Genomic DNA, 22,360 nt, shown 5'->3' on the forward strand with positions numbered 1-22,360 from the left:
CTGCTACCCTGACCATTGTGACACATGTGGTGTGATGGTAACTGCTGCTGTCACACAGTTACACAGGGTGACTCATATGGCATATTACCTATCTGACTAACATTCAGCAGGGGTATGTGTGACATGTACTCATGGGGACTCTCGCTTCTTAACACTGTGTGGTTTATTGCAGGGTGTGTCTTATCTGTGAGTAGGAACCCTTACCTCCACATGTGCACACTATTGCAGTGGCATGGACGACACACAGCAGACATGTAGGTTGTGGATGGTGGGAGGTGTTACTATGGTTGTTGGACATCTGTCATGGGTGTGACCTCCATATGTAGATCTGGGAGTGGTAACCTGTATGTGGGTAGCATATGTGTACTCTGTGGTGTTGTCAGTCACTGTGCATTGGTAATGTGTTTGAGTGCGTTGTCACAGTGTTGTACATGTCACTGTGTCCTTCTCCATATCTGTTGCTGTAATGTGAGGTCCATACCATGGCAACCATTATGTGGTGTGGGGGGTACAACGACCTACATGTCCATACCTGACTCACCATGTCTGCGGACACATACCATGTGCAGGTATTCCAGGGATAGTGTGCCACTGTGACTATCATTGGGGCCACTATTCTACACATTTCTGACCCTGCTCACCCCTGACACATGCAGTGGTGGGCGGCCAATCACATATCTGGTGGTTACTGGTGTGGGTGATCTGGAATGTGGTATGATACTCCAGATTTGACACTGGTGTTCACCCCATGCCTTTGTCACCAGGCGCCTGTTGCAATACATCTGTACACATGTGCCTCACTCAGACTTTATATACATCTCTCTCTCTCTCTCTATATATATATATATGTATATATATATATATGTATATATATATATATATATCTATATGTATATATATATATCTATATATATATATATATATATATATATATATATATGTCCGTATACATATACACATATATATTGATGTACATATATTGCCATAGATGTGGAGGGGGGGGCACAGAGGGGTGTGAGTGACAGAGGGGGTGGGACAGGCTGTGTTGCAGGTCATCATATACAATCATACCTGTAGGTAGTCAGATCAGTCTGTCTATGTATATGTATCTACATATATCTATATCTGCATGTGTGCATTACATAGATATGTTGGTACAATATTCTATCGACATCTGTCTATGTATTCCTACATTTCTCTCTCTATGTATGTATACATATATGCATATTATATATATATATATATATATATATATATATATATATATATATATATATATATATATATATATATATATATATATATATACACATACATATGTTGACATACATACATATCCATATGTTAGACAGGTATATCAACATATTTGTCTACTATACTGTATACACACACTAACATACTGCTAAACATACATAGCTGTGTAACCTAATTTGTACATGGCACTACAACCTACAATCAAACAACATTGATATGTGCACATAGATGCTCTCACATACAAATGTATGTACAGCCTTCACTGATAGTTGCTGTATGTCTCCTGCCCTTTACACATCTTCATATACATATGGATACAGACCAATGACACATATGGAGGGTTCACAGTATGTAGACCTTTATAGTATTACTTTACATTACCTGTGTTTGTCACAGCTGCTTCTGCTGCTGTCTGGTTCTCTGTCCTGCTGCTCCACTTCCCAGTTGTCAGCTTTCAGGTAGCTGTTGCTGAACAATTCGTTTCTGTCTGCTTAATTGCAGTTTTCTCTGTCTCTCTCTCTCTCTCTCTCTGTCTGACTCTCACGTCCTTCTCAGGGTGCAATGAAAGTATTGCATGCGTGGACATGGAGTACAGCATACTTTTGTAGGTATCTGCATATGCCCATGTGATGGCCTCTGCACCAATTGTTAGCCGGCATTTGCTAGTTGCATGCAGCCAGTTGTGTACTGATTGCAGTTCTCACTGTGATTTCAGAACAGTGCTATAAAAAGGTGTGTGAGATAGGCGTAGCCCTTTCAGATGTTAAGGGCAGGGACCATGCTGTTATGCTGTGGACAATGTTCTGTGAGTGTAAAGATTGGTATCTCTCTCATATTTCCAGGTGTGTTGTAGATTAACATTCCTCCATTCATTTCTCCAGTTTCCTGTACTAACTGTGTATGTACACTGACAACTACAACTACTACTATTGTTAATGTGTGTGTGTGCTTTCCTTTCACATTTGCTTGCACTCTGTTGCTAGGTCTTCAATAGTTGCCCTTTACAGTCACTACTTCTATGCCTGCTAGGTGTCTTGACTGTAGTGTGCTGCTGTAGCTTTCCTATTTTCCATGTACATTCACACCTTGGAATGCTTGCTATATCTGCTAGGGTGTTACAGCATGCAGTGTGGTCTGGCCATGGTGTGGGCCTTGACATCTATTAGGGTATTTGAGTATGCTGCTAAGCAGGCCCCAGAGACATTCAGGTTTATCAGTTATGTGCCTCATGGAATGGTACATATCAGTGTGGTACACCCATTAAAATGTCTGGTATGCTGCAGTTGTGACTGTGGGTTAGCATGAGCATATGTATTACTACACTTTTTCTGCCATGCGAGTGGTGAATACTTTCTGGACTCCATAGTTACCATTGCATGTGTTACACCTTTCTGCCTACTGTTTGTACATTTCACATGGGGTCTGTGGGGCATCCCTGTAAGACATTCACTGTTGCTATGTCTAGGTTCTTAACTATTCAAATATGGTGGTGTTGGACCAGTCATGTGTACAGATATTTGCAGGCTGTCCACATTTCTGCCTCATAATTTGGTCAATATGTCATGCACACCTTTATCTGGCAGGTCAGTCTGGGCTCAAGTCAGAATATGGTGACAAACATTCAAGTTCCAGACTGCATACCCTTCCAAACATCCCACAAGGTGTAGACCCTGTTACTTTCTGAACTGTCTGTGTTTGTTGTAACTTTATTTGTAATGTGTCCCTGGTTTTGGGCCTTTGCTCCACATATTTTATTACTTGGTCCAGATGTGTTCCTGTAAGAGGTTGTGGGGTATGGGCAGTGCTTATCCTGCTGTGAGTATGTGTGTGTCTTGCAAGGTGCTATGGTGACATTATTACCTACTAGCTTCCAACTAGCATGGCTGTTTCTGTTCACACACTACTATTATGGAAATCCACCAGTTTTGTTTGTGATTCTAAATGTCATGCTTTGTGTACTACACATCTATATTCCCTTTACATCCATTCCTACTGTTAAATGATATATTTACTATAGCACAATGTTTCTATATAAGAGTCATGGCTTAGTGGTAAGTCATGCAGACTATAGTTGCCAAGGTCCTGGGTTCGGGACTCACAGTGGGATTTTATTTTTCATTTGAACTGAGTACAAGACCTGTCAATCAAATTGCCTAAGGCACTTTTAAGCAGTTGTAACCGGGTTAGCGCTGGTTTGCGCGGAGCTCACGCATGCACACTGGCGGTTAGCTCCGCGCACACAAGCGCACACCCGCTTACAACCACTTAAACGTGCTTACTCTTGCGCACACCCGCTTATTTTCCTTGAAAGAAAAGAAAATGGGGAGACAGGAAAGTGGTGAAAAAGGGGTCACAAAGAGGGTAAGACAGTAGGGAAACAAGCTTGGGATGTGCAGGAGGGATGTAGGTAAGGCCCATAGCTGCCCATTTCTTCAGCAGCTACAGCTGTGCATATGTATGTAATTTGGTGTGACATTTGAAACCTTCCACCCCTGAGAGAGGTGTCAGGACAACAATAATACTTGTTGTACAGCCAATTGAATTGATAGGTTCCATGTCCAGTAGACATGTGTGCGGAATGGGCAGCTATGTATGGGGCGTAATTTTTTTGTGGGTACAGAGTGCCCTTTTTTTTTTTTTTTTCAGGTGAGAGTGGTATGTCAGGTGAAGGTAGTCAGTACAGCTGGGGAGGTAGGTTGGGTAGGTTAACAGACAAGACAAACAAGACGCATACAGGGGCGGTGTATGACACGTGTGGGGGGGTTACACAATTGACGGGGACGGAGGTTTGGATATCCAGAGCCCATGAGCCCACAGATGGCAACAGTGGAACTGATATCCCCACCCATAGGCAGTTGCCACTGTTCCTTCACTGCCCAGGACGGGGCTGTGCTGGGGGCTGTGTAGGCGGGGCAACGGGCATGCCCGTTAGTTGCGCCACCCGTGCCTCGAGCTGGCATAGGGGCTCGAGGACAGAGTCCCGAATCTCCCTACGCACCACAGTCCGGACGCTACAGAGGGTGAGTGGTGGATCTCCTCCGGCCACACTTGCAGAGGGGGGGCGAGCCCCATCCCCTGCAGCGCTTCCACCCGCAGGTGGCACAGGGCCACCGGAGGAGGGTCCGGACTCGGCACTAGTGCCAGGTGCACTTGCCAGCTGAGGTGGGAGAGGTGGGTCTGCTGGAACCCGCCTTCCCTGTCGTTCTATGTTTTGCATTATGTCATGACAGTTTGGGTTAGTGACATTTAATACCAATCACAATTAGTTGTAACAGCATGCATTAGTATTCCCATTAACCAAACACCCAGATATTCACAACATTGAACAGTGTGCATAACACATGCATAATTTGAACAGTAATACACAGTCCAACAACATGCAGGGTTGATTGATGGCAACAGGCCATCAGGTGTGGATGTATGAACAGGGCGGATGCATCAACAGACATGCAAACATATATGACCCAACAGGACAGACATCCAGGGGTGGTAATTGTGATTGCACATACCATTTTCACGTGGAATGGGTTATAGGTGGTCAGAGGGTGGGGTAAATAAAGTAATATTAACACCTTCGAATACAAATACATATGCTGTACATTTCTAATAGCTACAGTTATATACACACTACTGTTCTAACTACAGTGTCCTATATGTTAACTACTTAACCTTGCAGATAGAACTGTTACTGCAACATCAATCTACATTTTATTGCTGTTCATACACATTCATATCGAGCTTTGTTCAGATACATCATCCTGTTACCTGTGCTTTATATACTTATGGACAAGTGTGGATGTTTGGTATATCAGACAATCATCCTATCTGCATATTTCAGACTGGGAGAAACATATCCAGATGTTGGTGTACACATTCCACATGCAGCAACACTTTGAACAGATTTTGCTGTTTGGTTCTGAGTCTCACATGCATTTAATTCTGTCCTAACTGCAGTATGGTTTATTCAGGGGTTAGAACTACTGTATTGCTGTATTCCTGACACTTTCTCACACTCTCTCACTTGCTTTCATGTTACTATTCAGACTGGTACTTCTAGGCTTTATTGACATGTTTTAACAACAGTTATTACAGTTCTTTCCAGCAGTCTCACTTCTGTCATGTTTCAGTATTTCCACAGGGATATATTTCACACATGTGATTTCATCCTCTTCTGCAGCTATACTTTACATGCTGCTGCAGGTTGTGTACTATTTTCTTACAGGCAGGGCAGTTTTACTCAAAAATATATGTTGGACAGTGTCATGTTTAGTTTACACTTACAGGCTGGGAACTGTTGTAATCAGGCAATACTTGCATACACTTTCACACTGTTACTTGCAGATTTAATTCCTTCCTGGCTACACTGCACTCTTTTGCTGACTGTCATACATTTATATATCTTTACAGTTACTAGTAGTGGATTACTGACCTGCCTGGTGGCGCAACCGCACCAGCCTATCGGCATAGGCTCTGCGGTTCGCAGAACGGACACCTGCAGCTGTAATATAAATGAAGTAATATTGGAATACAAATCTCCATAATTTCAGGTAGTTTAACTTTCTACATACATAATTAATTGTTACTTACTCAGTGGTGGGGCGTTGGGTGATTGCCGGGCCTCCTGGATCCAAAGGTTCAGTTGGTCCTGCTTGCGTCTCTTCAGGTCCGCATGGTGGTGACGGACCTGCTCACCTGTCCTTGGAATTCCTGTGGCACTGGTGAGTTCATGAGCCAACTGGTCCCACGCCTCAGCCCTGTACACTCCCCAGAGGACCTGGCCCTGCATGAGTTGGGCCTCATGGTTGTGGACTAGGAGCCAGGCCATGTACCTGGACTCCTCAACACCCCACCTCTGCGCTCGAAAGCGACTACCCTCACCTACACCTAACATTCTGCCTGCAGGTCTGTTCTACAATCGTTTATGCTGTGTATTCCCGCCTATGGGGCTTATATAGTCCGTTTTTCCCGCACATATCTGTGATTGGCCAGTTTGGAATTGTATCAACTTCAGTAAACCTGCATTGTCATGCTGTAGTTTGTATTCATTCCTATATATGAGCTATTATTGCATTTCTAGGTACTGCTGTCATGGCTTAGTGGTTCTGTACCTTGACTATGGTGTATAGTATCCTGGGTTCGAACCTAGCCATTGCTTTTTATTTTTTATGACTGTCTAGACATGTTGAGGGGTGTGTCTGTGTAAAAGCAGTTTTGATACGGCTTGCTCACCGTTGCCCGTCGGTTAGCTTGTTTGCGCGGTGCGCAGCTCCGCGCAAACGGGGTAAGCTGGTTTAAGCCTCATTTGGCTATCAGCACGCATATTCCGCTCAGCTCAGTTAGGAGCACATATATTTAGCATGGTAAACCACTGCTCAGCTACGGGCACTCAGTTTGCACCAGTTGGACCAATGCTTATCTACGGGCACATACACTCACTCTGTGGTACTGTAGCTCAGCTATGGGCACATCTGGCAGTTTATATTCATTTCTTAGCTCACATTTATTCAATATAAATGGGATATTTCATTGCATTTTACATATATTCTGGTTTTATGTGTACATATGTGTCAGGGACTTGTTTCCTGCTTATTTTGCAATAAAAAAAATTTGTGTTGTGGGGGCTCGAACCATGAATGCCTGCTCTGCAGCCGGCATCTCTACCGCTACGCTATTGCTTCCTGGCTTATTTTGCATATTTAGTTTTTATATGCTTTCCCATTGACTGCTAACTGTAGCTGCGCTACGGGCACGCCCGCGCAAACGAGCGCACTCACGGTTAAACATCTTTACAATTTAAAAAAAATAGGATATGTTCATTTATATTTCTTTTATATGTGTATGGTCTGTAGGGGCATGTGTTGTGTTGTGTTTATTCACATTTCCGTGGACTCTGTTGTGGGTGTCTACTTTGGGCACTTTTAGGCTTCTGGGGGCGTGTCCGCTTGCAGGGCTCAGCCTATGGACACACCCCCTACTGTCTTACATGGACCGTGTTAGACTTAGGTGTGATTCAGCATGCTCTCATGAATATGCAGAGCATGCTGACATCACTCCGTTTAACTGCAGCCTCCGTGTAAGAGTTATAACTCTTACACTGAGGCTTCGTGAATCCTGGGGTATATCTATCTACTATATATATATATATATATATATATATATATATATATATATATATATATATATATATACATATATATATATATATATATACACACACACACACACATATATATATATATATATATATATGTATGTATATATATATATATATATATATATATATATATATATATATATATATACATGCGACAAAAGAAAATAATGCTGAAATGTATCTGGGGTGCTATGTTGGTTAAATGACAAATTGGTCAAAATGGAAAGCTACACAATAGATATATTTGACAATCCACATTTACAGTGTGTATTTGAGATTGTGGTATAGCAGGGAGTGGATATTTGCCCTTACCCTGCTATGCTGCAGTCTTAGAGTTGGTATATAAGCAACAGGGTATGCGAAGGATTTAGTCCACCCTAGCAAAAATATTTATGTTTTTCCTGCTTGTCTGAGTATTTGTTTGTCCATTGCAACTGGTATGCTTTTTACTTTCTAAAAAAATAAAGTATGTTATACATGAAAATATAGAGTAATATATGTGTGGAATATATTACTTAATTGAGATGCTTACAGTACTTTTGATTTCTTGAAGGGTGTAGTTCTTAATGATGTACTATGACTGACTAAACTTGACATGATATTCCATTTATTGGCTACTTTGATTGTATAATAATGCATTTTAATAGGTTTGCATTTGGTATTCTTGCAGCCTGGTAAGTTTGAAGTTCAATTGCCCTTCTTCAATATGTTTCATTTTGGCTGTAGTTGTATTCATTCCATAAATGTGTGCGAGTGTGTGTGTGTGTGTGTGTGTGTGTGTGTGTGTGTGTGTGTCTGTGTGTGTCTGTGTATGTGTGTGTGTGTGTGTGTGTGTGTGTGTGTGTGTGTGTGTGTGTGTGTGTGTGTGTGTCTTGAATTATGCTTCAGAACAAATGGCAATAGTATATAGTATTTCCCATATTATTAACTAACTATTGTTACTAATGCCTGGTTTAACAAACATATTCAAATTGCTTATTATGGATAAGACCTACACAAACAAATGTATTACATCAATGCCATTGTATGTATACTGCTGGCCATATCATGCCATTAATATTCTGTTTGGAAAGCTACTGTTATATAATCTGAAGCATTCAACTTCAAGAAAGTATGTGTGAAAACAATTTACTAATGTTACCTGTTTCATTTTTTTATGCATAGATAACAGCTGTCACTTTAAGTAAGACTGAAGTAAAGTTGAATTTGGTTGCTATTCTACCTATTTTGCCAATCAAACAAGCAAGATCTTATTAAGGTAAGCAATGAAACAAAATAATGTTACACATTTTGTAAGTAAAAAATAATAATCCTCTTTATTTGGTATTACCTGTCGATGTCTAAGAATGAGAATTATAGAGAAAGCCATAAATAATGGGGACAAGGGCCCAAAATCAGGGACATATTTTAAATATTGCTATTATAAATTTAGAAAGTTGCTAGAGTAACAGGGTTTTCATTGGCACAGATTCTTTGAAGAATATGAAGTCTGAAATTCAAATGTATGTCATTATTTAATGATTTTTCAATCCCCATTTATTTCTAAGAAAACCAAAATTTTTATGAGGAATAGATCAAAGATATGCTCAAAAATCTGGACATTATGTAAAACACTGGACAGTTGAGAGGCATTGCAATTTCCAGTATGAGTGACAATGTTCTACCCGATTCATGTTTTGTAATGTCATTATAGTAAGTTATATCATAAGGTCAAAGGGATTTCTAATTGGAAACAATGTATTACCATGTCTATTACTGCATTATTGGATCACTGAAAAAAAAAACAGCAACACGATGGTCTTCTAATATTCTTATAATATGCATACAACAATATTCACACATACTGTTGGCATGAATTTGTCATACTACCCAAGGAAGTAGAAAGGACTGGCATAACGGTTAAGGTCTTTGCCATATATATATATATATATATATATATATATATATATATATATATAAGGTACACAGTTTGATTCTGATCTCTGATTGTCAGCTAAGCTTATAAAAGCTAAGACCCTGATAATCTCGTACTTATCCATGACCCAATGTAATTACTGTAGGTAATGCTAATTACAAGATTACGTGTCGAGAATGATGTTTACGTAACATTTTCACATCACTGGATATGTTCATTTTCCTTTTTCATTTGGTACTTGAAGAAACACAATTGTTTGTGTCTTCTAGGGTCCCTGAGTAACTCCACTGAAACTGGGAGTCACAAAATGCATCTTCCCACAGTGTTATTTCAATGACTCATCATGCTGCAACTCAATAAAAACAACTACTTGGGAAATCAAACAGGTGAAAATTTTATAAGTTAAGTATTTTTTGTGGGGGTAGCAAGTCACAACATCCCCTGAACTTCTATATACCACCAAGTCCGTGGTCACACAAGCACAAAGATGGAACAGAAGTCACTAAAGAAAGGAATCATTGCTGTCACACACTTAAAAACAACACTGGCACTAATGTCTGTCCTAAACAAAACAATGATCATGGAGCTGAAGTTTAAAATCTCATTCAATTTGCTTTTGTTGAGCAGTAGAGCAGCCTACATCAGTATATAGCAAGAAACGGTATATATTCATTTTTAATTTATACAAATCATTCTGGTCTAGCACAAATATAGTTCTTGTATATGCTTGTGTTCTCTCTCTCAAAGGATGACAAATTATTTTCTTTTGTCTACATCAAATCTGCAAATACTAAATGTTCAGAACAACTATTCTAGTACGCTCAATTTAACAGCATGAGCAATATGTTTTAACTGTAGTTTACTGTTATTAAACATTTTTCTGTAAGTTTATAAATGGTGATATTCCGAAATGTATTTTAATTGACACTAAATCAATGTTTCTTTATTGCAAACCTACAAAATGTTTGTGTAATTAAATTTTACTTTACAAATTTAGTCATACAAGACAGAAAGTAGCAGTAGCTGAATATTTCTTACATAATTCAGTCCTTGGGTTAATAATACTCTTCAATACTTATTGACTGCTAAGTACTACTTTTTCAGCTAACCAAGATTTTTGACTAATGACTATTATGCCACAAATTCCTTCTCTGCTTAGTGCTATTCTTAAACAATTTACTAGTATTTGTCTTATTGTATATGCAAAAATGAGATAGCTGCATTACTAATAAAGCTTTTAAGATTAGTTATAATTCAGAATGACCTGAAACAAATAAAATAACTTAAGATTTGACTTATTTGTCGCATTGCATTTGGCACTAAGTCTAATGAATACAAACTGTTACTTTGCCAGTGCCTGATACAATGTTAGTAAACTCAAGTGCTTCACAGACTATGAGCATCAGAATACAGCTTCTTCAAAGCAAAGTAATAGGAAGAAAAAACAACAATTATGTTCTGAATCTCTGACAATGTCATTCCACTGACATAATAAGTTAACAGATGTTGTACTGCCTTGCACGGCAGTAGAACAGTTAAGACCCTCAAGCTACTCTGTGGCTACTTCTACAATAACATAAAGAGGAAGAGATAATCACACTATCAAATTGGTGCAAGTACTTTAATAAATAACAGTAGTTCTAGTGCTGACCAGGGCTTCCTCATACAACCATGTTGATGCAGTAACAGGGTGCTTATCTGTGATGTTGGTGAATTGGGCTTGACTAGTGACCATAAGAGAAAAAAGCACCAGATACTATGAAGGAGGTATAACATATAATTCTTTATTAACAACTCAATAAAAAAATAACAAATGGCAAGCACCAGCTCAATGCATTTCCTGTGAAGCTGGAGGACTGTCTGGACAGTAGACCTGAGTTACTGATGGCCAGGTTACCGATCTCATGGGAAGGTAATGGGTTTTTGCAGCACACTGCTGCTCTCTACTGGAGGCTTGAGAGAGCAATATCAGTACCTCACAGTGCATGTGCATATGTACATACACAGAGGAGAGACAGAAAGGTAATGTACTATGGGTAGATGCACTCATGATCACACTACATCCCCCTGTCCTTCAGTAAGTTTAGGGCATGCAAAAACTCTCTGCAGGCAGGAGCTGAGAACACTGGTTGAGACACGATGATCTTTTCTACCTCCCTCCCAAAGATGGTATAAATGCTCTGCTATATCTGGACAGGTTGGTGGCCTCAGTCTAGGGGGCAATCTGGACACTTATGCGAATGGTGGAAAAAGAGAGACACTGATCTCTGCAGATGGTAATTTTGTCCAAAGGGGACAAAAAAATCATAAAAAAGTACTGAAGGCCTACAAATCATTTCATTACTTGTAATCAGTTACTTTAAAAGCACTCTGATTCATATTTGAAGGTACAATAAAGAAGTAATTTTTCCATTAACCTGTATTTAGCTACAAAAAGTTAAATCATATGTCATGCATGGTTACGACAAATTAAAAACTACTTTTTCTCTTTATTCTTGCTGCTGTTCCATTTTAAGCCATGACTCATATACCATTAAAGATACAAAAGTCTTAACAATCATTTATAACATATATAACCAAATAAGGCAAAATAAACTGATCAGGTGGCTCACAGAAAACTTATTTCAAAACCATGGTGTTAGCTATGATGACTCTTGAGATTGCTTTTCTGTTTTTAGGTTTCAGATTTAGTCTACAACAGTTTTTCCAAATGGAATAAGTGATGGCTGTATTCCAGTGTGGTACAGAAATATGAATAATCTGCTAATGCCAGACATTCCTCATCTACTATGTCATACTCAAGTCATATTTATTGCATCTGCAGAGTATCGTATTCTAAGAAAACTATATGAACACAAGGAATTTTCATCATTATCTGCTCACCGTGCAGAAAAACAACAAAAACATTGTTAATGCATAGCAAAAGTGTATTATAGCTCTATCTGAAAATGTAGCTATAACATAATAACAAAAGATTAGCAGAATACAATCCCAGTTTATTTTAAGATAAAAAAATTGCAGATGATGAAACTAGTAAGCTCTGTATTTCGTAAAAAAGTTACGGTTGGTGATTAAAACAAAGAATATTACAATCAATGTTGCAATATAAAGCAGGATGTCATATTCTTTAATCATTATAGAGATCTCCACTACAATGGGAAGATATGTGTTTGTAATGATTAGACAGACATTGTAGCATTCTTTCTGACTTTACTCAGTGATAAATAGCCTATATTCTACCTAAAATCATTAATCAAATGATTAGTACTAAACACAGTTTTTTCTATGCCTTTTAGGCTCAATGATTCAAAACTGTTTTCAGATATGATATTACACTCAGTACCAGTGGTTAATTTGAATTCAGTATGTTGTTTATTAATTTTTAATACTTCTTCAGGAATTATTAACTTGTTTTCTTGTTTCACTATTACTGATATGTTTTCAGGCTTCACTGTGTCAACAATGCCAACAAACAACTCATATTATAGGTCTGCTCAACAACATGTACATTCATTTGAACATACTTTTCTTTCATTTTATTCATTTGAAAAATTATTCTTTATACCAAAGTCTCTGCAAAACTGATGAAACACATGAAGTGAATTCTCTCATGCAGTTACTCAGACTAGTAGACAAGGACTGAATTTCAACAATTCCCTGCTTGCCTCATGGCTGCCTTTGTCTTCATTACTGTCAGAATGCAACACTTTACCATTTTCACCATATTAGTTGACTCACATTTTATCATTCATGTTTCTATTTTCACAGTTAACTGTTTTAACTGTATAGTTGCAATTTAAGTTAAGTTGCATATAGCCACATAATTTATAAAGTTTAATCTGATTTTCTTAAAATCTGCCCTTGTCAGGTAATCTCTTAAGTTGCAAACTATTCTTCATCTTAGTAATGAAATTCTGCGAGTCACTAAATTTACTTCATCTCAATTTTCATCTTAGTAAATTAAGACTTTATACCTTGCACCCATGTGAAAAGCAAATGTTGATTAAATGTCAAGTTCTTTCAAAGCAGAAAGACATTCCTGAACTTCTTTCTAATTGCTGTATAGTGCATGGTGAAATACAACAGTGCACCAACGTGTTAGCATTTTCACTATTCCACAGTACTCCTTTGCACTTAATATACTTTTTGAGAAACAATAAATTATAGAGATTTTGCAGTTTTACATAACAATTGAAATCCTTACCTTCTTTGCAAATGCAGGAACCATTTATTGGGGAACATGCTCCATCATTCTTACAGCTACATTCTCCAGAACAGTTGGATCCATATCTGTTAGATGGACATGGTATAGAACAATCATCCCCCTGTTTAAAAAAAATCAAGAGTTAAACATTTTAACTTGTATATTTGTTCCTTTGTAAGTTTGGTAGGAATTTTGATGCAAGATTAACCATTTTCAGACACAACCCAAATGATTCTATAGAAATGACACTAATTTTAAATATTTACTGTTTAACTGCTGAATAATAATACTGGTATGCATTTGTAGCTTGTTGAGTACACTTTTATGGCCGTTACAGAGGGGCACATTATTTCTAATATCAAGTACGATGTGAATTATACAGCCAATACCTTCTGTTTGCTACATTTGCTTTGGTGAAGAATCACATCTGGTTAAATCTATACTTTGAGATAATTTTATAATGCATAAAAAACGTCCTGACAAACATTATTGTGAAATACAGAAATAAAATCTATTTCACTTTATTTAGCACTTTTGTTTCTTCTGAAGCACTGCAACTTCATCTACCCTTGCACCTCTCACAGGGAATATTACTGTTCCTTCCTATCAAAAAGCAAAATGTCTCTATCTATTGTGTGCTAGCTAATCAATTTACACTCATGTGCTTTCTTCTCTGGTAAACTACCAGACAGAACCACACCTTACAACCTCTCCTTTCCACCTTCTGCACCTAAACTGTAAAGCCCCCAAATTAAGCTGTGATCCATTGACCACTCTGTCTCTATATATGTTCCTAAAATCTGTGAATCTTTTCCACTACGGTGGGGATGCTGCGGTAGCATTGTCACCTCACAGTAAGACGTTGTCCTGTTCGATTCTCAGCTAGAGCGTCTTCTGTGTGGAGACATGCATGAATGGGAGTACCTTCGTTGAAGGTTGTGTGTCAGGGCTGGCAACTCGGCACATAAAAATCCACTGCCAATCATTAGCAGACCGGAGTTCCGCTGTGGCGACCCCTAACCGGGAAAAGCCAAAAGACACAACAACATACAATCCATTCTATCCTACCCAAAATTCAGAACAGAAAGGAAAAAATCTACCTATTTAAAGGCACACAATGCAGATGCTTTTTGAATAGACAAATCAACCTACACTAACCCACATAATAAGCCCATATAACCACTTTGTTTAATATTCCTAAAGGAGCATGTAACAGGTGTCTCAGTATTTTTTTCTGACCACTCTTTTCAGCCCTTCTCTTCTATTAGCTATTATACTTCTCTCAGCTTTAGGTTACTCCATTCTTACCCCTCATCCCCCCATTTTGTTATTGTATGTATTGCAATTACAAACAATGACATATATGTTATCTACAGCATCATTAACATCTTTATTTTATTTTATTTATTTATTTTTTTTATTTTCTGCATTTGTTAAATTGGTAAGCACACTAAACACATGCTTCCTATTTCAGGAGGAGACCAGGGGCATTGCTGGTTAAATGACTTGCTCAGAGTCACACAGTAAGCAACCTGAAGTAGAAGGAATCAAACCCTGCACCCTTTGGTTACAGAGAGCAGCTCATTAATAGTTCAGAGCCTTAATCTTCTGCTCTGCCAAACAGTATATATACCTTTCATGTAACTGTACCTTCAAATGCTGCATAATTGTTTTTAATTTCATTTATTGCTGTTTAATCTAACAGTTTCTTGGTTCACATTTTCTACTCAGAGGCAGAACTTGAAAAAAGTCCACTTGAATCAGTGTACTATCCCTGTTAACTATTAACTGACTAACATCAAATACATGCATAAATTATTTATATTTATTTTCAGTCTGATGACCAGGGTAGTCCACTGGGCCTAGTAGCGCCCATTTTCAGTGAAGGCCTTAGGAGAAAAGCTCCACAGACATTGACAGTTTTACAGAACAATGAAATCATTGGTATCATACAGACAATATAAAATCAATTTGTAAAAAGAAGAAAAAATATAAATTATACAGTCTTGGAAATTTTTACAAAGTAGAATGTAGCGTAGACTGCCTCAAGGCCCTGTCCCTGTATTCTGACTCCTACAGGCTTTTAAGGGGGCATATTCATAAAACAAACAGTACCAGAATTACCCATTGTAAAGACTTAAACCTTGCCTGTGACATAAATAAGACCTGCTGGAGAGATAGGTATGCATCCCAGAGACTACCAAGCCTATGGAACATGCTCCCCATCCATGTGAAGCAGAGTTCCTCCCTAATCCAATTCAAGTGTAACTTGGACAATTGGATGGGAAACTGGAAATGTATCCCTGGTTTGGCACCTATGCCTCTGATGCAAACAGGTAACCTGTAAATGGTTCATCTCCCAGGTCCATTCTTACACTTATCAAGGGTATCAGAACTCATCAGAGATTTGGGATGCATGGCTAGGCTTAAAAAGGCCCTTGTGGTCATTAGTCTAGTAAACACATATGAACCTATGAACCTATATACACAATATAAAATTATTTACAAAGAAATCTTACAGTAGTAGAGCCATTAGAATCTTTTATAGAATTAGAATTTAAATAAAGAAGGAAAAAAGGGTTGATTATTAATGGAGCTTGGAGTAAGTTCAAAGAGGAGTTACAGAGTGAAAGGGAGTGAAAATAGAATAGATGCAGGAATAGGTGAACACTGTAGTAAAAAGTTAAAAGGTTAGATGAAGGTGTTTGAGGGAGTTATGTAGGAGAGGAACAACAGCATTCCCACTTCAAGAATAGGTAGAGTGGAGGAGTGATTTGAAATTGGAGTGGCTTTGAGTATTTTGAAGGGAGGATGGAAGTGAGTTCCAAAGTTTAGCTAAGGAGCAGGATAGTAGCAGGTGACCTGGGGGTTGTAGAGGTCTGTAGAATTTTAGAAGATTTTGGTTTTCTGATCTAAGTGAGTGGCTGGGAATATAGGGGGTTAAGGAGGTGGAGAGAGAGAGAGGGACAACTAGATGGTTTGAATATGAGCTTATGGGCAATGGTAAGTTTGAGGAAGCTGAGGTAGTTAGGAAGTTCAAGCGATTGCAGAGAGTGGAGTGAGAGACAGTGATGGGATGAGTTTCTAGAATTAGTGGCAAATTTGCAGATTTTATTGTAGCAGGTGTCCAGTTTGATCTGTAAGCTAAGCCGAAGATTAGTGAACAGGGGAGCACCATACATAAGAGAGGGGGAAGGTAAGAGGAGGCTAGGGTTCATCTGGTGGAGGGGGTAAGGTAGCAATTGTGCCTGTATAGGAAACCTAGTTTTTGGTGTTTTTTTTTTTGATGTTAGTTTGGATATGGGTATCAAATTTTAGATTTTCACCAATTATGACACCCAGCAGTTTAGTATGCGGCACAATTTCTATGGGGATGTTATTCTGACTTGTTATTTTGAAGGAGTGTTTGTCGATAATGGTATTTTTAGATGGACAGAAGATCATTAATTTTGTTTTGATTGCATTTAAGGCTAGGACCTGTGCATCCATGTTTCAGTACTGGAGAAAGCTAACTGAATTTTCTGGAAAAGGTTAGAGGGGGTGTCTGCTGAACAAATGATTGTTGAATCGTCAGCATATTGGATTAGAACAAATGATTGTTGAATCGTCACCATACTGGATTAAAGTGGTAGCAGAGATAGACTGGAGAAAGTTATTAATGAAAATGTTAAAAAGTAAGGGGGTGAGGACAGATCCCTGGGGTACACTGGTAGGGCTGTGTAAAAGAGGTTGAGTGTTTTGATTTAACAGCTTGTTGTCTTTCAGAGAGGTAACGTGAACCAGGCTATGGTGGAAGGGGAGAGATTGAGAGACGAGAGCTGAGACATGAGTATAGGGTGGAAAACAGTATCAAATTCTTTGGATAGGTCTAGGAACAGGGTAAATATGATCTTGCTGGAGTTATGTACATGGTTGATGGAGTCTAGGAAGGAGAGGAGGGCAGTGACAGTACTATGGCTGAGACAGAATCTGTGCTGTGTAGGGGTTAGGAGGTTATTATGAGTTAGATATGACATAATTTGAGATTGAATACATTTCTCCAGGATTTTTGAGAGTGGAAAAAGAATGGCTATAGGCCAAAAATTAGAAGTGCCAGTGTTTTTACCTCCTTTATGTAGTGGAATGCTGAAAGCAGGTTTGAGCAAGGATGCGGGTAAGTTATCTGGGGTGGAGGAACATGGTTTTAGTTGAAGGAGGAGTTTTTTTATTGTGTTTGTTGAAACAGGAGAGAGGTTGAAGAGAGGGGTATGAGCAGTAGGGTTGGAGGGAGAAGTGGAGGGGGAGAAGGTGGAGAATAGTGGAAGAAGCTGGCAGTAAGTGTAGCTATAGATTCTACGAAGAAGGTGTTAAATAGAGGGACTGTTTCTTGATCAGTATAGTTTGGGTTTGGCCATGGGTTGTCCTTATTTCCAGGATGAAGGAGAAAGGAGATAAAACTCCAAAATTTTCTAGGGTTGGATGTGTGTTCAGATTGAAGCTTGGTGTAGTATGTTTTACAATCTGTAGTTATCAGTTTTTTTACAGTGTTGCGGAGTTGTGTAACTTCTGTTAGGACATTAGGTAGTTTATTTTTTTGGTATCGTTTCCACCTTTTATCTCTTAGGTGCATGGTTTGTTTTGTTTCTTTGACATCCAAGGAGAGAATGAAGCTTTGACTCTTTTAGTCCTGAGGGGAGTGAGGCTATTAATTAGGTTCAGAAAGGTTTCATTAAAATAATCAATGGTGTTATCAAGTGGCAACGTTTTTAGGGGTGAACAATCTGTTAGTTTTAGGCAGTCTTAAAATATTTGTGGGTTAAATTTAGAGAGGTATTGAGTTTGTATGTAGTGATGTTATTTTTGAAGAGGAGAGGAGTGCCGGTCTGCAAATGTGGGCAGGTGGTCACTAAAAGTGTCAGGAAGGGTTCCAGTATTTGAGATTAGGTTGGGATGAGATACTAAGATCCAGTTAATGATGGAGCCAGAGGCTCCATCTTTATTTGTCCTGGTAGGAGAATTTATTAACTGGGTGTAGTTAAAGAGGTTGAAGTTTAGAGAAGGGGATTCAGAGTTAATAGTGGCCCAGTTAGATCACCTAGTATAAATGTTTCCTTCTTAATGTTAGAGGAAAACCAGGAGAGTATATCTTCAGGTATTGGGATGCTGTTGCCTGGGGGATGTAGATGGCAGCTATGCATATGGATTTATGTTTGTTAATTTTTAGGAGGGCTATAGATAATTCAGAATTGGCAAATTTAGGAATGAGATTGGTGTAACGAGTAATTCTATAGAAGGAGGAGTAGAGTATAGCTACGCCACCACCTTTTTTGCTAGGTCTATCAGAGCGTAGCATTTGGTAACCTGGTGGAAGAATTTCATTGTCTTTTATGTCTAGTTTAAGCCAGGTCTCTGTTGGGCTGGTTATGGGATAACCAGGCATGGAAGTTAGGAATTTTATTTCTAAGTCTCTGGGCATTAATTGTTGTGAAGCAAATGGCCTTAGGGGTGGGGGGATGTGATGTGTTGGGACAGGAATTAGATGGGATGTTGGTGGGGCCAGGTTGGGGTGGATGTCACTGGAGATAGAGAGGGAGATTCTGTACAGTATGTGTTTAATATAGTCTAATATGGAAAGAGAGTTTGGGTGTTGATGTAGAGAATGTCTGATAGGGTGTGAAGGGAGGGGGGGGGGACAAGGTAGGTTGGATAGCACACTATATTTAAAGATGAGGATTGTGTTAGAAGAGTAGTGCTCATGGGTTATAGAGGATAAGTAGGGTTGCATAGTGTGTTGGAAATTTGATGTATAATGTAAAGATAGAGTAGGGGAGGGTGTAGGGAGATATGTAAGATAGGTGATGGTGCAAAGGAGTGTAGTGAGTAATGACAGGCTGAGGAAGTATGTTTTAGTTTGAGACATAGTATGGGTTTTAGGTTGAAAATGGGAGGAGTAGGAGGGGTGATGGGTTATTGGGTAGGTTGTTGGTGTGGGAGAAGTTAGGGATAGATAAATGTATAGGTAGTGGGGGTGGGAATTGGAGGCAGAGTAGGGAAGTGGAGTGAGCCTGAGTGGAGTGAGGATGAATGGAGCGGGGCTTCACCGGCGGGAATCAGTGGATACAAGAGATGGCAATAAACAGTGAAATCAGCAGAAAATATCACTTAGACAATTTCAGTGGCAGATAGTCAATTCAGACATTTTCTTTTTGCCACAACAATCAGGTAAGTGAGTTATGTGCTGACAATACTGTATTCACAGAGAGGAAATGGCCTTTGGTATTACAAAGTCCGTAGGGTTGGAATGCAACATGATGTGTTGCTAGAGCACTGAAATGGGCCAAGTTAGGGTAGCAAGGGTAAAGAGAGTGGCAGTCTACCAGGTAACATCCATGAGGGCTATAGCACAAACCTATTTGATGAAAAAGTATTGGTGGCACACGGGTACAGGAGAATCAAGAATTTACTATTAGTAAAAAAGGGGGCGGGAACTGTTGTGATGTGCAACAGCTGTAACTAGGCCACCAGATCATTTCAACACAATAGGTTAAAAAAAGGGAAATGCACATACAAAATGAACTTTTCATGAAGTTGGGACTATCCGCCGCCAGAGTTTTCACTGTAGAGATGGGAAATCCTCCCGTGTGGAGTTGGCAGACAGGTTCAGCTGTTGTAGAATAGCAGGGGAACTGAAAAGAGAAACAAAATAAAATAAAATAAATATCACACAAAAGTGGATGTACCCTGAAGAAAATGCAGTCACTAAGAGACAAAGAACAAAACTGGCTGGGATTCAGAAAACATCCTTGCCCTGATGTAAACTTCAGTGGCCCTAAATTGCAGTTTACATGATCACAGGAACTACAATTCAAGGACATGTTAAGCTGCAATGAGGCAACCTCATTATCAGCTAATTTGCATGTCCTGAATTGCTTTTAAGTACTTCCAATGTTAAAGAGCATTTGTCAGTGGTACTTACCACAGGCAGTGTTGGCACAGGAACCTCCCTCAGGTACTCCCCCAGATACTTAAAGGCATTCCCCCAAGCACACAGAGGCACACAGACAGTCAACATCACAGACACACACACACACACACACACACACACACACACACACACACACACACACACACACACACACACACACATACACACACACACACACACACACCCTCAATCGAATGCACTCGTGGACATGCTCACCCATTTATTTACCCCCACACACACACACACACACACACACACACACACACACACACACACACACACACACACACACACACAAGCCTACACTTGTGATCTGTTAACTAACCCCTATTCTGTGACTAACCATTCAGACAGACAAACACACATACACATAGTCATCCAAGATCTGTCACACCCCTTGGAGATGCAGACACATACTGCCATGCATGCACACACACAGACACACACACACACACACACACACACACACACACACACACACATGCGCGCGCACGCGGTGCGTGTGCACGCACACTCCCATCCTCCATCACTGCAATTCCACTGCTCCTGTGAAAATGCAATGTGGTCTTTCCCACTGGATGTAATGGGGAGCCACAACAAATTTTCTAAGCTAAGTTACACAGCTGAATGATTCAGATAATTACTTAACTGAAAAAGTCCCTTCCCAGAGGCATTTCTGGGGAAGAGCTCACAGCTAATTAACATAGGCTGCTCCCCCAGAATGCCTTATTAGCATGTAGCATGGCCAAGGAGATGGCTCACTGCTTTGATTCTACCAGCCATGTAGAGTCCCTCCAGTGCTCCTGTATCTGAATCGGAAAGAAAGTCCACCAGTGGTTGGCTGCTCATGTTAGTGCTTAGAAGAATTACAGACAGTGTCCTCATAATCTAAGAAGTTGTGAGCTGAAAAAAGTTAAAAACAATAAACTATAGGCGAAAAACAAACTGGTGTTGTATTGAGTGAGCGACAACACTTAAGCATCAAGCAACTGTGATATGAGCTACTTTGTATCAAGCAACTGACAGTAAGCCTAAAGACTATCTATCTGATGTCTCAAAAAGTTTCTATTTTGGGGTAATTCTTTTTACTGTGAACATAGTAGGCTGCAGGTGTGCTTCTAAGTTTTTCTGTTGTTCAGAATAAAATGCTTTTGGTTGCCTCTAGTTTGTCTATAGCTGCTTTTTGTATAGCCATTCTTTTCTTTTTGAATTTAACTGTGGCTGGACTAAGAGCAACCGTATACTTAGTTTTATCATAGCTGCAAAAGCAACTCTGTCCATGTAAAGAAAGGTAGACAGGTTGTAAAGGTCCACAGTGAGGAAGTTAAAGAAAGTTGTATAAATAGGGGACAAAGGACTGATCCTAAGCACCATATTAAATACGTTGTTAGGTTGCAAAGGTCTGCAGTGGGGACTTTAAAGGAAACTGTACAGGGAAGGTAAGAAGGACTAATCCTTGGGATACACTGATCACCAGGAGAATTTTAGGAGGACAGTCTGCATGCTGTACATAGTCTGACCAGTTTGGTGGTTACATTGTCTGAGAACCACTGGACACAGGAATTGTATATGTCCTGCATAGGTAGTTCCTTAAGTAATGTACATGTTGGGGATGGTGTAGTAGAAGACAGCACAAGACAGACTCTGTATGTTAAAGTTATTACAAAGATGCCTTTAATGATAGTGATGGGAGTAGGAAGGGTCTATACCTAGGTAAGAGTTGCAGCCATGTCCTGGTAAAGTCATGATACCCATTGATTTCCACAAGTCAGTGCTCTACAAACACCCACTGAGAGATGAGTGTTACTGATGAAGTGGTATAAGTTTCATATTCACTTATGAACAACAGAAAAACAAACAAACAAACAG

The 22,360-nt window shown here is 39.3% G+C and overlaps 1 protein-coding gene across 1 annotated transcript in view; it reads right to left on the reverse strand.

Moving 5' to 3' along the window:
• Positions 1–22,360, reverse strand: part of MEGF11 (multiple EGF like domains 11) — a 4,956,374-nt gene that overhangs the window by 969,321 nt on the left and 3,964,693 nt on the right. Inside the window, 1 exon segment of the mRNA XM_044077861.1 lies at positions 13,528–13,648. Coding sequence (XP_043933796.1) covers positions 13,528–13,648 — 121 coding nt within the window.

This window comes from Protopterus annectens, chromosome 7.part0 (assembly GCF_019279795.1).
Source record: "Protopterus annectens isolate FY-2018-M chromosome 7.part0, PAN1.0, whole genome shotgun sequence".
Taxonomy (NCBI): Eukaryota; Metazoa; Chordata; order Ceratodontiformes; family Protopteridae; genus Protopterus; species Protopterus annectens.